The following is a 16,168-nucleotide window of genomic DNA, read 5'->3' as shown; positions in this document are numbered from 1 at the left end:
AACTCATAATTTGTATCATTGATTTTCATAAACATGTATCTCATAGTTGCATGGGAATTGAAAGAAGCTGTTAATTCATGGATTATTATATTTTAACTAAAAGCGAAAACCAGAATAAGGACTATTTTTATAAAAATATTTTTGTAATGCGTATGTTTCGAAATTTTTTTTCAAAATTCATACATATTAAATCTATTAGAGACACTCTAATCACAGTCTGTAGACATGAACAACATTTTGTATACAGGATTTCTAGTTTTATCAAAACACGCGCGAGAGAAAAAGACATACATTTATTATTTTTTTCACTTGTTTTTTCTATTCGATCTTTTCCTTATCTCTTTCTCTCTCCCAGTAATTGTCAAAATATGGCGGACCAATCAAAGTGACTGTTTCATGTCTTGACTCTGATTAGGTCTCTAGAATTTATATAATTAAAAGCGTAAAAACAGAATAGCTAAAGTATAATTATTTCAGTATTAAACTCAACATTTTAATTTAAAACTGAAATTTTTTGTTTTTTATTATCTATGTAATAATTCGGATCTAAAAACGTTTTTATTAACTTTATCGATATTCCTTTGCACGTATTTTTGGATTAATCGATTTGACTGAGAAATAACATATCGCATATTGCAAGCATACACAAGTGGATACAAAATGATTCTCATTTCCCGGTACGAACTATTTCACGCTTCAGTTACAATCGAACGATACCAAGAAAGTCGGGTCGTCGAATGACCTCTCTTCGAGTACAATATCGGAATTTGCCATTTTGTCGTCGAAGAAATACGTCAAGAATGCTCTTCTACCGACTTCCGCCCTTACATTGCTAACATTCCTTTCCATCGTACCTTGATAATCGCGATGAAATCCGCGCTCGAAATCAAAGGGAAAAGAAGAAAATAAATATAAAAAGTCGATTTAATTATTATTATGTATTAGTAGTATCTAACGAATATATAATTTCAAATTGAAATTACAAGTAGGATGCATAAAAAAAATTATTCCGAATAGTTAACAAAATTATATTTACAAATTCTTAAAAATTTTTTTTCTATTATGTATCTTGTCTTTCCGTTTTATTATATTATAAAATTTATGTAAAAACATATATTCATAAAAAATTAATGAAATTATATTATATATTATATATATTGTTTGAAATAATATTAGAAATTATTGTTGAACATTTGATGTCTTGTAAAAAATTAATATTTTAGAATTATTATTTTAAAGTTTTATCATGATATACCGTTGGCTTCCAGAAGATCAATAAAGGAAGATTAAGTGTATTATTAGATACTGTTTGATGCGCAAGCGATCATGTTTCTAACAGTGACACGCGTGATCATAAATTAAGGCGTAAGGCAAGAGATTAAAATCAAGTTTTACTTAGAAAAAAATAAAAAAAAAATTTATATTGTCTTCTAAAAAAAAGTAGAAGTTTTTTTTTATACGCCTCTATTGATATTACCTCTATTGATAAGTTTTTGACATTTATTGACTCTATTGACATTTTTTATCATGTAATATTGTTAATTGAGATACGATAAAATTAAAATTTTTTTTTAATTAAATAATCTTTTACTAAACAATAATATTTTACTTAAAAAAACGCTTGATTACAAATTATCGACACTAGAACATTAAATTCTCCTATTGCAAATAGTTTTATATGCAAAATCAATAATTAAAAAACAGAAATTTAAAAAGTTTACTGTTAAATTGTGTATTTACTTAAAAATACATAATATAATATTAAGACTTACTTTCTCGGAATTTTCGAAGTCTAGCTTGAATGCCCACAGCTTTAGCCTTGCTGGCAATTCCGAGATGGAGGTCAAAGTTAGAAGGAACTGTTCAGCCGATCCTAAGGGAAGGTCAGGATTGGCAGCCTGTGCCTCTTGTATCCTGGACTTTTCTTCCTTAGTAGGTAGCATCGTTAGGAGTTTCTGTTGAGGGGATTTTGGAAAAAGGAGGGAAACAAACGAAAAAAAGAAATCAATCTAAAATTAGAGAAATTAGAATAAACTCGAAACTAGAATACATAAGTGCATTTCAACTAAACTTCAGGATTGGTCGTCAACAGAAAGTTAAAAATTTTCAAAGCTTTTTATTAGCCAGTAAATTAAGCAGGATCGACATGATTTATACGAATAAAAGTTGAAAAATCGATTAAAAATATAATTTAAGTAGACACACTACACAGTTTAAATGAATGAAGAGTGAAAAATAATGACAATTAATCTTGCTGTAAAAATTTTTGAATAATTTACTAAAAAAATATCAAAACTGTCAAGCATTGTATATGCTCGCATTTTTCTTTTCAAAATCTGCATTGTATGTAAAAATATAAGAAATGTTTTCTAATCTTTTTAGCAGTTCTTGAATGCGAATAAGAAATAGAAATTGAAGATAAAAAATAAAACAGCCATATTCTCACCTCGATACCCTCTCTATTCATGATTGTAGCATCCATTTTCAAAATCGCAGTCTTGATGGATCTTGGTGGCGGTAGTTTCGTCATACCAATGTTGATGGCGTTTGATCTTTTATGATTTAGCACAATAATTTCCTTGTTCTTGTTCATCTCCTGCTGTTTCTGTTTTGCCAACAACAAACAAAAAATTTTCGATTATATCAAAATATTTGCGCGTGATATGACTTCGATATTCTCTTCGTTATTACTCTGTAGCACTTGGAGTTATTGCGGTACGATTAGTATCTTTTACCGTGCAACAAAAATACTCCGCTATAAAAACACATGAAAACACATAAAAAACTACCAAACATTCGAACGTTACACAGATTCGTGAAAACGTAGCATCAGAATATATTGAAAATACGCCACTAGAATGGGATAAATACAGCCATTCTCTTTTGATTGCAAGTGAAGATATATACGTGTACGGACGATGTTGGATGTTCGTCGAAATCATCTATAGATGACATTTCTCCAAACAATTTCCAATAGATAATAAATATTACACGATAAAATCATAAAATTATCATTTTTGAATTTACACTCATTTATTACAAAAAATATATGTGCATAATGTCCAATGCAAATAAATTATGCAAATGTTTATGGTTTAGGTAGAATAAATACAAATAAAATTAAAAAATGTATTATAATACTAAAGTGTTATAACGTATTGTATAACACTTATATTGTATAACAGCAGGTAATTTAAAATGATATCTCAAGTAAAAGTATATCGAAAAATAAAACGTTTTATAAAATTTTGAAAACACATAAATTTATATTAAGCGAAATAGACACTAAAGATTTAGAATTTGTCATTTTAGTGCCAGTTGCACATTTATTTAATTTTTTAAATTATAAATCAGTTTAATAAAAATCGCCTAAGAATAAAAATACAGGATAAAAACTTTTATATTAGATTTTTAAAACTGTACAGACAACGTAAAATTCGTAAATCGTTTTAGTCACTGACAAAATAGTTTATCTGCTATAAAAGTCGATATAATAATGAAATGAAAGCAAAGATTGTAATTATTAACATAATTACTATAGGTATTGTCATAACAGCATTAGAAGAAACATCTTTTATTAATGATCCTTAATAAATTGATCAATTACAGTAAAAAAAATTCCAGTACAGTACAGTAAAATAACAACCCAAGAGAGATAACAACAGCGATTTACAAAGTATGTGAAGCAGTCTCCTTGAAGAAAGAAATACCTTCAGCAAAATCTTTATTAATTAATGCATCATTGTCACAGCATGAAATCGATTGGACCAGTAATTCGTAAATGCACTTAGAACGCATGCATTTATATTAACGATCAATAAAACAACGCCGAAAGTTAAAGAATTAAGACTCACCTCCTGTAAAATTCCAGCATGCCATTTCGTTCATATTTTTTCGTGCGAGCACCAACAACATTACCAAGAATACAAGAAGATAATTAGTCGTATTTCAGTAAACCACCATCACTATCACCACCCTTACTACTATCCGACCGTCGTCATAATCGTTATTCATGATCGTTATCATAACCGTTATCCTCACGCGATACGGTTAACTACGTTATTAAATTAGCCGACGTTATACAGCGCTTATTCGATAACCACACATACATATGTGGCCGAACATAAAACTAAGTGAAAGTTAATAAGAATTAAACTTTACTTTAAAGTAAGTTTCTCATTTCACATCCTTCTATGTAATAAAATAGAAGAAATAATATATTTATCATATACTATTATATTGATTTATAGACGTTAGTAAAATTTTACCAATTTTGATAACACTATTTTTGTATAGAAAAAAAAATATAAAAATATAAATATCATTTAACTTGTTCATCTATTAAAAACAATATTAAAGACATAAAATCATAATAAAATTCGTATAAAGTTATATGTATATAAATAAGAATCACAAAATGATTTTATCAACATTGCTTATTATTTGTAAAAGAAAGCTAAGGATTAAATCAAGACATCGATTTAATTTTAATGCATATTGATATCTAATAATCTCAATATCTCTTTGTATTAACAATAAGTTATATATCTTTCAATACATATAATGTAAAAAAATTAATTTTTAAAATTTACGAAAAATCCTTATTTTCAAGAAAAAAAATCAGTAATCAGAAATAAATAGCAAAAATACATTAAAAATCTTTGAGATAAAACATAACAAATTCAATCAAATTTGTAATAACATGTTATAAATTCTTAATTTGTGATATTAAAAAATATTTATTTTCCATTATCACGAAAAAATTAATTTCGTCTCTTCTATAAGTAAATATAACAAATTAAAGTCTTTATTGTTATGTTACTATTGCATCATCTCGTTACTTAAATTGATCTCATCAAGTTTTCTGTACAATTGTCCTTATATGGCACAGTTCGTATAGCATTTACCTGACTCTTCTTCTATTAATTTGGAACATGCAGCATTCATGGTCCTAATATTACGGAACAAGTGCAACTGTGCATAACGTCATTATTTGCGTCGAAGGCGAGTTTCCCTTTTATAATTTTGCTCCGTTTACACTCTTGTTTCGTCGCCAAAAGATTTATAATTTTCTTGGCACGCGGCTACTTTTTTCGTTGTTTTTTATGTGAGCGTAGGTCGACTGTAATTATCGGTGTGCTAAGCGGGTTCAAAGGGCGAGAAAGAGCCTGTGTTTGAAACAACCGGAACGCAAAAATAATGCGGCAGCTTTCAGTAACACTCGAAAAATACGCGCAACCCAGTCGCAGTCTCTCTACCGTGCAATATCTCTTGCTGCGATTTAGTTGCTCATAGACGTGAAATACACAGGTGAGAGGAAACCAATATACCCGCGCCGTGTAATTACTGCGATAATTAACGACGATATTCTCTCCTCGATTGCAATGCTTCGGTACAATGCCAATGAAAAATTTTTGTGGTTTTCTGGCGCGCGCGCGCATATGTGTGTACGCATGTGTTTATGTGTAAAATCGCGTTGTAAATTATACATATGGTGACTATATTTTATATATGATAGAAGAATTAGTAGTACACGTCACCATATATATTTTCTCTTATATTTTACAATATTTTCTCTCTACTTTATATTTCCTCATCAGATGTAAAATTGTTATGAATGATCATATACGTTTATTATAGTTTTAAAAAATCCAATGTATTCAAAAGAAGTTAAAGTCATAAACTAAAAACTTATATAATAAGATTAAATTTTATTTATTTTTAAAATTATATAAATTTAAACATAAGAGAAAGACAGAAAAGAAACTTTATGAAAATCAATATATACATATATTTTAACGTTATAATATTTTATATTTTATTTATTTTTAAAACACTCCAAAAGCTATTTAATATTTGGAAAGTAATAGGATAAATTCAAAAAGATTAATGTAGGAAGAAGCAGTATCAGAAAATAATTAATTAATATACTATCAGTTTCACCTAATGAAAAAATAATTACTAAATTATCTGATGACACAATTATTATAACCCAGATCAAATAAATTGATCAAATAAATTGGCGAGATTTGATTAGTTTGGTCACATATCTGTAAAAATCGATTAACATACTAGAGTATAATATCTATACTTTATCTCTGGTAACTTAGAAGTAAAATAATATTTAATATTAATTATAATATTAAAAGTAATATAAAAAATATAAAAAAGTAATATAATATAATATTTTCTTTCTTATATATATGAAGTCATTGTAATTGGAATATTGAATGTAATTATTTTTACGCTACAGCCAATGAAAAATGAAAATAAAAATTTTTCTTTTTGCCACTTTGTAACCATGTCAATTTACAATTACATTATTAGTTATAAATAAATGATAATTTCTTCCTAATAATTTTGAGCATTTCTAAAAGTAATTAAGCAGACGAGATAGAAAGATGTTATCCCCTTTAAACGCGTTGCAACCCTAACCTGCTAGATGCAACAGAGATGTTTATGTACACAAGATTATGGGTATATGCTTTGTGTATGTTGGAATTTTAGTTCTGTGAAAAGGTCTTTGGAACAATCTTGCATAAATCAAAATCGGATATTCGCTTTTCATATTGCTACAAAATTAACGAATCACAAAACGGCTGTTATTACAAGCAAATCAGTACGAATTACTACATAAAAGTAAATTGGAAACTATAATTATAATTTTCTTATGCGTTATTAAATGTCATTATTAATCTTCCTTCAGAAATTTCTTCAAATGTTTTGTTATGGTTAGTATAACTAGCCATAATAGTCATTACTATCTCAACGATAAATAAAGCTCGCTTAAAGAAGACACATCAAATAAAATTAAATAAATAACATAGCGAAATATGACTTCCATTTTTACCTCGTTAAAAATTTTAAAGAATATCGTATAAAATTACAATGTACACTGCGAAAGGCAGTCGAGGGTAGACCTCGTTTAAACGAGCATTGTTCTTTATGTTGTTCCCTTTATGTGTTTCCCTTCAACCGTCCGTTCGAAACGGTGAAACTCGCGGTTCGTTGCATTCGTATAACGAAAACAACAACGATTTGCGTAAAAGAAGTCGTACATGGAGACCACTCACCTTGGTGATGAGATCCTTAGCGCGACTCTCGAAAAGATGCTCGAGCTTTTGTGTGTCGACGGCCACAGGCGTTAGTTCGTCCCAGATCATCTTGTGTTTGTCGAGCCGTGCAAGAATGTTGGGATCGTCTCGTACTTCCTTCCAGAACAGCTTCACCGTCTTCTTGCTCTTCTTCGCGAGCAACGATGGCGGACTCTTTGGCGTGTTACTGGTCTCGTTAGTTAGTGGCGATGGCCTCGACATCTTCAAGCTGACACCGAATGGCAGCGGGGGACCCTGAGGAAGAGGCGGTGGCAATCTCGCTCCCAACGGCGGTGGCGGAGGTGCCGAAGTGTCTCCATTTGAAGGTGCCATCGGTGGTGGCGGCGGTGGCACTCCATTCGTCACATTAGCAGATCCCAACACATCGATCTCATCTTCGGAATTTAGATCAGTGAAATCCAAGTCGCAAAGTGCCAATGGTCTCTTCAGTTTCTTTACCAGTTCTTCCCAGTGCAGTTCATTCTCTGATTTCTTCGTTTCCTGCAGTTTCGGCAAATTATCGCTGGTTGGCGATTTTAGTACGTCCGCTTTTGACTTCGACTTCGCTAGACCTTCTTTTGCCTTCGAGATCAACCCACTCATATCTCCTATCCTACAGACATGCGTAAAAATGGCCTAAATTATATATTTTGTATAGTAAATGCTAACAATAGTATATTTTATAGAATAAAAGATAGGAAATGGGAAACGAGCTACATTTAGATAAGCTATTAAAATCAAATAAAACATACAATTAGTGACACATGTGGTTATCGATTTAATTGTCATATTGTTATCCAATATTGAATTTCTGAATTACTTTAATTATGTTAATTAATTGTTATATACAAGAATTAAACCCAATGTAATTACTGTAGCTTTAAATTTTGTTAAACACGGAAATAATCTCTACATTTAATTCTGACAATTCTGACAATATAAACTTTTATACATTTATAATATCAAAAATTAGAATTATTTGAATTAAATGTATGTATAGTATGTGTATTATTATATAATTTGACCATTTCGAAAGCATTCCAATAAATTTTGTCTCTCTAATAATTTAATTTATTAATATCACATTATAATATTTCAAATAAGGTTCATTTTATAGTAATATTATTTATCAACCGTCTAGTTTATATATTTAAAGATTATCTGAAGACAAAATACAAAAGATAAGGTTTCTTATCGATCTGTAGAAAGTTTCGAATCCGATGAAGAAATAACTTTTATATGAAACGTTGTACTCTGGCAATATCCCGTGTAAAATTAACGGTAGAATTTCGGACTAAGGTACAAAGTTCATACGACTTTTCCAGCTTTCTAGTATCATTGCTGTTGTCAATATTTCGCGCTATCCTTATATGCTACTTTCCACTTTTATCTGTAATAAAAGTTAAACTGACTTTTGCGTTCAAACACAATACATTTCATGTTTAATAAAGAAAACTTTAGTAAAATGCAAATTAAATTGACCGGGACAAGTAGTTACAAGGAGCAAGCTGTTATAAGTTATTATTTTGTAAACAACATTAGTTGAAATTAAGTGAAAATCGACAATATTTTACAGTTAGTATTTTTAGTTGCCAAAGACAGTACAACTTTCAATATTTAAAAACACTGATATAAATGATTTCAGAATTTAATAAACTTTATGATTTTTTTATGTTTTTATAATGTCGGTTTAATAAAGAGTTTGTATTCTGAAATTTCGCAAATACAAATATAGAAGCAAAATGCAGAGGATAAATCAATTGAGTAGCATGCATTTGAAATAAAGGCAGCGCCTTTCCCGAAATTACCTGGAAACTTTCTCCTCCACAGGGCTGCTAGGTATAAGATTCTGTGCTGCCAACTTCTGAGTGAGATCCTTGACAGTTCCTTCCCTCTTAAGCTGTAGAACCACTCGACGATCCTCGTCTTCGTCGATGTGATTACTCTCGTTGTACTCGACACCTTCGTTGGGACTTTTGCCGTACCATGGTTTCTTCTCCTCCGAGTCGAGCTTGTTCGCGGCATTCATCAAGGGCGTCAAGTCTTTTCTGCTGTTCGTTCTGGACAACTTGTTCGAAGGAGAATCAGCGTTCCTCTCATAAGAGATACCGTTTGTATATCGTAGACTGTTTGTTGCGAACTGACCTTTAATAGCAAAAGGTTAAAAATATTTATTGTAACGATGGAATATCTTCCCGAGATGCATATTGTTTAAAAAAAAATGTGTATTATGGATAAGAAATTAAAAAATTTATTTTATTAAATCCACCACTTCACAAAATGGATATATTTTGTAAAAAATTGTATGTATATTCATTTTCTAACACATACATATATATTTTTAATCTATTTATTTCTAAATAAACATAGAAATTATAAAATTAAATGATAATAAGATTTTTCTCTTGTAAAAATGTGAATCGTATCAGTGATAATCGGAAATTTAATTGGGAATAAAATAAATTAGATTCGAGAATGATAAAAAGATATCCATACAGAGCATTTTAAGTGATCGTACTCACTTTCCTGATCATCGGTGTGACCAAGCGAAGCTCTCAGGTTTGCAGTAGCCTCTTGTTGCTCTCTAATGAAACTCCTCTGTCTCTCCGCGCGTTCTCTTCGTCGTCTCAGCGCTGGTGTAACACCAACGTCCACTAAAACACATAAAATTATGTTTTCTTCATTAAAGCGAATCACTTACGTATATCTTAACACGTTTTAAGTGTTCAAATTAAATTTATTACAGATTAAATATAAGCAAATTTTCTCAAAATATGAGTTAAACTTTCTTTCCATTGTGTATAAAAGTTATTAAAAAAATTTTCTTTCTGATATAAACACATAATTGACTTAAATTAAAAACTCTATTATCAAAAAAAAAGAAATGATTACCTTTATTCTCTTTGTAACTACCATTGAGTTGAACTTCACCTAGATGACCCTGAGAACTTTGAGAACTACTTGATTCGTCGTCATCATCTGGTAAGTTTGAATTCAAGGTGTTATTCAACGTACTCACACCCAGAGAATGATTTAATCGTGGACTCAGCCGTGCATTCAGAGACATTGACAGGGGTGAATTACCCGTAGAATGCCTCCGAGACTTTCGCCTTTCGTGAGAATCCACTAGAGACTTTCGGTTTCGTAAAGTTTTTCTACGCAATCAAACAGAAATATCGGATTAGAAATATCTCAACCGAATTATTATAAAATTGTTATAAGATGAAACAAAATGTTTCTCTAAATATTTGCGTAAGATTTTTCATTCTTCTTCTAAATTACACATTTTTATCCAATGTTTTTATTCAATGATATTTTTATCCAAATGTTCCAAAGATCCATGTGAATCTTATTAAATCATATTACGCTCAACGTCAAATTGTGATACTACCTACCTTATATTGTCATCCAATTGGCGTATAGGCGATCCTCTGTCTCCATCTTCGTGATGCAGTACCGCTTCGTAAATCTGAAACTGCCTGAGCAGGTCGAGATCTGTGCCCTGTTTTGACATGTACCTCTGGATAACGCCCTCCATACCCTGTTCCTCCAGGCAGTCCACTTGATCGTAGTATGTGTCTTGATCGGGGATACCGTTCAAACACTTGTTGATCAAAGTTGTTGCGTATATAAGCAACTCTGTGTCGGCGGCATCATAATCCTTCAGGAGTTTCATTACATTAATCCACGGTACCACGCCCCTCGCTTGATCGACCGCCCTTACAGCTCTGACCAATAGCAGACTGTTTGTTTCCACGTATTCCACAAACACGAGCAGTAGTTTCAACGCCGTCTTCACCACCAGCCGAAAACGACTAGCAATTAACGTATATAACCATTCCACTGTCTGCCCATGTTCCATCACCCCGTTCATACCGTCGACATACAGCATCACCTGGCCGAGTGCTGCATGAATGCAAACGAGTTGCGAGATTAAACACGGAGGGCGAAATTGTTCCAGACAATCGCGTATAAAGAGCCTTTAGCCGTTGTTCGTAAATGTACCTCTCTAGTGGATTTTATGGCAGCTCAAATAATATTAAGGCTCAAAAGATTCTCGAGACATCGAAAAAGGGAAGTAAAAAGTTAAATATTTTTTTAAATATGGTTTCAACATCCACTTTAGAAAGTTAACGGAGGTAGAAAGTTTTATGCAAACAGATAACTGCTTCTCTTTATGATGTCATAAAATATTTTTGAAATACTCTCTCCAATAACGTTGAATATTTTCCGCATTAATCGACATTTTTTTTGTCTAGGGTTTTGAATCTCTCTTGATACTGTAGTATACTGTATATACAACCATTAATCTTGCCTCTTAATTCGCACTGTGGCATCCCGCTATTTTTATCGGAAAGCAAAAATATAAACGGAAACATCAGAACGACGACCTCTGCCGATGTAGATATGCAACGAAAAATAAAAGTAACCGTCGTTACAACCGATGCGAAACCTATCAATCTCGGCTCAATCCAAAACGACGTCACCTATTTTTTACACCATGCGCTTCGTTGTTTACGAAACTGATTTCCGGCTCGTACTCGGGCTACGAACATAGATGGGCATGACTGAAATTTAACAGGCAAATTCCACCGATCGCATTCATAGGTTTACTCAGATTTTATCCTACATGATATTATGGTCAAAAATATGCTTGCGCTTACACGTTATCGCTTAAAACACGCATATTCCAACGAAAGCCGCTCCACACTGTGCTCTAAATAAATTACGGCGCGCTTGGCATGTAAAATGTGCGAAAAAGTATAGAAGAAAGCATTCATGTACCGTAGGTAGAAACCGCTTCATCCAAGATTAATTAGAAACAATGAAAAAAAAAATTGGAATCCCCTTCCTGCTCTTTGTCGAATAATAGTTATATATGGGCTGCGCGTAGCTTGAAAATAAAATGCGCTCGAAAATCCAGGTCACTTATGAGATACGCAAATCAAATAACAGATGGTTACATTAAATCATAAAGCCAATTAGTGAGTGTTTGTTAAAACAAATATATAAGTTACTATCGCAACAAACTGTGCAAAATCTAATTCGACTAAATCGATCTTGTTTGTGAGAATGTTAACAATGTTTAATTTTCGTTAAAATCATGTTACACATAAAATATCAAAGAAATAATATTGAATAATAATATTAAATAACAGAAAGTTAGCAATATTTTTTTTTTACTCCTGTACAGATATGTGTTATACAATCAATATATAACTACCTATGCAAATTTGGAAGCTGTACAGTGCAATTAAATAAACAAGGCTTTTATCTCGATGAAAATGACTGTTTACGTATATTGATTCTCTATAATCAAAGTTTTAGTATTCGCGCGATCGTATGCTTTGTATCAACGACGTATGCCAGCCATGACAATGTTCATAAAGCACGTTCCATCGGTCCCACGATAACCATTACTATTATATAGGTCGTAAGTTATGATGCGAAATCTAATTAGAAGCCTAGATATATAAAGCCTATAGATGTATAAATCACGCGACGCGTAATCAAAGTATCAGATACTAATATGTTGCAACAGGATTTTGTAATATTTAAATAAATGGATTGCAAAATGCAACATACGCGCTTAGTATCATTTATGTAATATAATAATAAACTATAAAGTATCTATTCACGATGAGACTATATAACTACTTATAATAAAAATAGATAAAAAATTGAACTATAAATATATTAAGCAACTTCTATAAACTGTAATATGACAAGAAAATTGTGTAAGAATTTAATAATAGGAACTTGTTTGATACATACATGAAATAATAAATAATATAATAAGGAAAAATTGTTAAATTATGTCTAAATACGAATAGAATAAAAATCCATTAATTTTATTTTAAAACGTACTTCTCAAAATTGCATTTGCAATACTAAAATCTTTGCTTTTCGTATTTTCTACTTCTTCATTATAAGTTCTCGATTCGTTTCAGTTCCCTCTAATACAGAGACAAACGCAACGAATGCATTATAAGATTACAACATGAAATTAGCGTGCTCACTCGCGTATAAGCTGGTGGTTTACAAAGTACTTGAACACGATTCCAAGATACCGCACTCGAAAGGCACGATCAAAGAGCGCCATTCATAATTCGCAACACATCGCGGTTTGACGAGTAGCTGCAAGCCACCGTGGCTTCCACGTGTTGACGCTTTCGTAAACGCGGCGCGTTTGGTGTCACCTTCTCTCTCGCTGTACTTTTAGACGGTAATATCATCGTCGTCATGTACTTCTTGGAAAAGCAAAGATGAGGACGTTGATGTCTAGCTCGTTAAACATTAGCTGCATTACGTTGGTATTATCTTATCGTTACTTGCGGCAAAGTGGGAGCGCATAGAGAGCGTCCATAGAGAGCGTAGTGTCTACCATGAAATCTCGGTGTGCATGTACCACGCAAGGTCGCATCATTCTCTTAACTCAATTTGCGGGTTCGCTTACGATACGACTTTCCTACCGTCTAATTGGATGCACCGACTGCTGTTATTGCGGAAGTTATAGAATAATCATCATCTGATATTATTATTGAATCTCGTTAGCGGTACGCCACAACAATAGCTATTTATTACAAGTTATAAAAATTAATTGCGGATTTTCGCAGAGATCGTAATTAATAAACGAAGTAGAAGAGACCGGGCCTGGTTGTTACAATTCTTGAATAATAATTTTTAGAAAAAAGTGGATGTAAGTCGTATACGTATTTCTTAATAATTCTTTTATCTCTAGAAAAGACTGTATTATTACACATATTTAAAAAAAAATTGTTTATACATTTAATCTACAAAGTTTTCAATTTTATAAGTTAAAATATTTTTTATCAATAAATCACTGTTTTTGAAAATATCATTTTGCTATTATGTTTATAGAAAAATCTCAATTCGTTTTAAGGAAATAAATATTTTATTGATAATAGTAAAGGAATCGTTTAAGTGAGAAAAGGTTTAAATTTGATTAAGTTGGAGGCATTAGGGACGTAAATATCTTCAATTTTAAAATAAATGAATAAAGTATTTACCTCGTAAAATGTAATTTTGGTAATTCTGGTCGGCTTCGCTGCTGACTTTGATCAGGCAGGCGAGTCCGTCATTTTGCACAAATTCGTGTACCAGATCCTTGTCCTCCTGGAAAATTGAAATTCGCGATAAGTTAATTTAATTATAACTGAATGAGACAACAACATTAATCTGTGTTGATGTTTTAAAATAGGAACAATTTGCAGAAGTGTTTCCCTAAAGACCTGGATACATTTATTATAGCTAGACATGCTTTTTAATTATATCAGAACAAAAGGCTTTTAATTTAAAACTTGAAAACATATTGCACTATATGTTAAACATTATGTCACGAGCGTAACTATACTTTACATCAGAATAAATGTAAAATCGATCAGAAAAAATAATCAATAGTCCTTAGCTTTCAACTATTATAATTACTTATCGAATTTCGTTGTATGATATAATAGAAAATTTCATTAAATATTTATTTACGAACGTCAAAACAATTTTTATATTGTTTTTCAAAAAAATTTCAATTTATTCTCATAGTATCTTCATATTTTTACTGATACACGCGTAAGCTTTCCAACAAATTGGAAGAAACTACAGAGAAAACACGGAAGAACTAATATAGCTGCTGATATCCGATCCTGACAGCGACGTCACGGTGGCGTGATTTACCTCTACATTACCACCTAAGCCCAACCCGGTCTACCGTGCAACCAGGGTTAAATGGAATTAGTTATGCCGCTTCAGGCGCAAAGTCGCGGGCATAATGGAAAATCTACGAAGTTTGATTAAACCCCCTCGTTTCCAAGGCGCCGCGACGCCGGCGCCATGGCCGTTCGCGATCTAGTCGGACTTCTCTGGGATTCGCGTATACTTTGGTATTCTCTCGTGTTTCCCCTCTTCCACTTCTCATTCCGCCAACCGTGAGGCGGTAGAAGTTTACATGGGACTTAGGCGCGACATAGACTCGATTAGCTCGACGGATTAAGAAGCGAAATTGAACTCGTACCGATGCGTTTCCTCAATTTATGTGCCGCGAGGGAAACTTGAAACTAGCCGAAAGGGGAAGCAAAGTGGAGGTTCGCACTGGGTATCCGGTGCCTCGTGGAAGCAATTATGAAATATATGCGGTTACACGACGTCCTGCGACTAGATTAGATACGGGGCGGACGTGCAATTGATTTGCGCGACGGTAAATTCGATTAGCTGTACGGATTAACAACGAAGGATATGCAAGAATACGAGGGATACATGGTCGTGATGAAGGTTGAAACCCGCAGCGGCAATAATCGGAAAAGGGAATAAAATCGTTAAATGGGTGAGCAAGATTTAATTAATTCTCCGTCGTCTATCACTGCAAGGACAAAATTAAAATTTAGTATTTCCAATAATTTCAGTCTTTATAAAATTGTAGGTGACAGATGAAATACTCAGATACTCTAGCTTAAAAAGAAAAAGAGAGGGAGAAAGAAAAAGTGTGTATTATTTATTTGATAAATAAGTTAAACATAATAAATTTAAACATATTTTTCAAAAAAATTATGAAACGTGTTTTAATCTACATGTCAGTTTTCGTGTCGGAATTTTTCTCGACAAAAAGAATAATATTGATCAAAGAAAATCAAATTCGTAAAAGTGGAACACCGTTACAGAGATAAAAAAAAAAGTAGTCACCGAAAATTATTATTTAATAATAAGATTTCAGACACACAGTATATTTATACTCTTGAATGTTAAATATTTAACAACAGAATTATTTTCAATAATTTTGTTACCAAATGGAGAATAAAAAATTCAACAAATTTCAGATATTTTAATTTAATGGTTCCGTTATTTTATGTTTTTTTAAGAAAATATGTTTAAATTATTAATAAAGCAAGTAACAATTATGCTATAGAATTTAATTAAATACATATATATACTTATTACTTGCAAATAATTTATATAAAAATAGATATTTTTTATGAATTTAAATCATCAAATATTTAGTTAAATTTTTTATCAAGTCATGTTTCTTAGAGAAAGGAAAAAAACTGTGTCCTATAAACAGTAGA

At 31.7% G+C, this 16,168-nt stretch overlaps 1 protein-coding gene across 2 annotated transcripts in view; it reads right to left on the bottom strand.

The window, feature by feature from the left end:
• Fhos (Formin homology 2 domain containing) overlaps positions 1 to 16,168 on the bottom strand; it is a 151,884-nt gene that overhangs the window by 16,255 nt on the left and 119,461 nt on the right. The window contains exons 6-13 of one of the 2 annotated variants that reach the window (XM_018453910.1): positions 14,126 to 14,231; positions 10,490 to 11,000; positions 9,987 to 10,249; positions 9,617 to 9,748; positions 8,903 to 9,239; positions 7,074 to 7,707; positions 2,447 to 2,605; positions 1,773 to 1,955 (exon numbers count right to left, since the gene is read on the bottom strand). In XM_018453910.1, coding sequence (XP_018309412.1) covers positions 1,773 to 1,955; positions 2,447 to 2,605; positions 7,074 to 7,707; positions 8,903 to 9,239; positions 9,617 to 9,748; positions 9,987 to 10,249; positions 10,490 to 11,000; positions 14,126 to 14,231 — 2,325 coding nt within the window. Of the gene's footprint in view, positions 1 to 1,772; positions 1,956 to 2,446; positions 2,608 to 7,072; positions 7,708 to 8,902; positions 9,240 to 9,616; positions 9,749 to 9,986; positions 10,250 to 10,489; positions 11,001 to 14,125; positions 14,232 to 16,168 lie in introns of both variants that reach the window. The other variant, XM_018453909.1, reaches the window with a different exon arrangement.

This window comes from Mycetomoellerius zeteki, unplaced genomic scaffold (assembly GCF_001594055.1).
Source record: "Mycetomoellerius zeteki isolate Tzet28-1 unplaced genomic scaffold, Tzet1.0 scaffold415, whole genome shotgun sequence".
Classification (NCBI taxonomy): domain Eukaryota; kingdom Metazoa; phylum Arthropoda; class Insecta; order Hymenoptera; family Formicidae; genus Mycetomoellerius; species Mycetomoellerius zeteki.
Note: the sequence above shows the minus strand (reverse complement) of the source record. Positions and strands in the feature narration are given on the sequence as shown.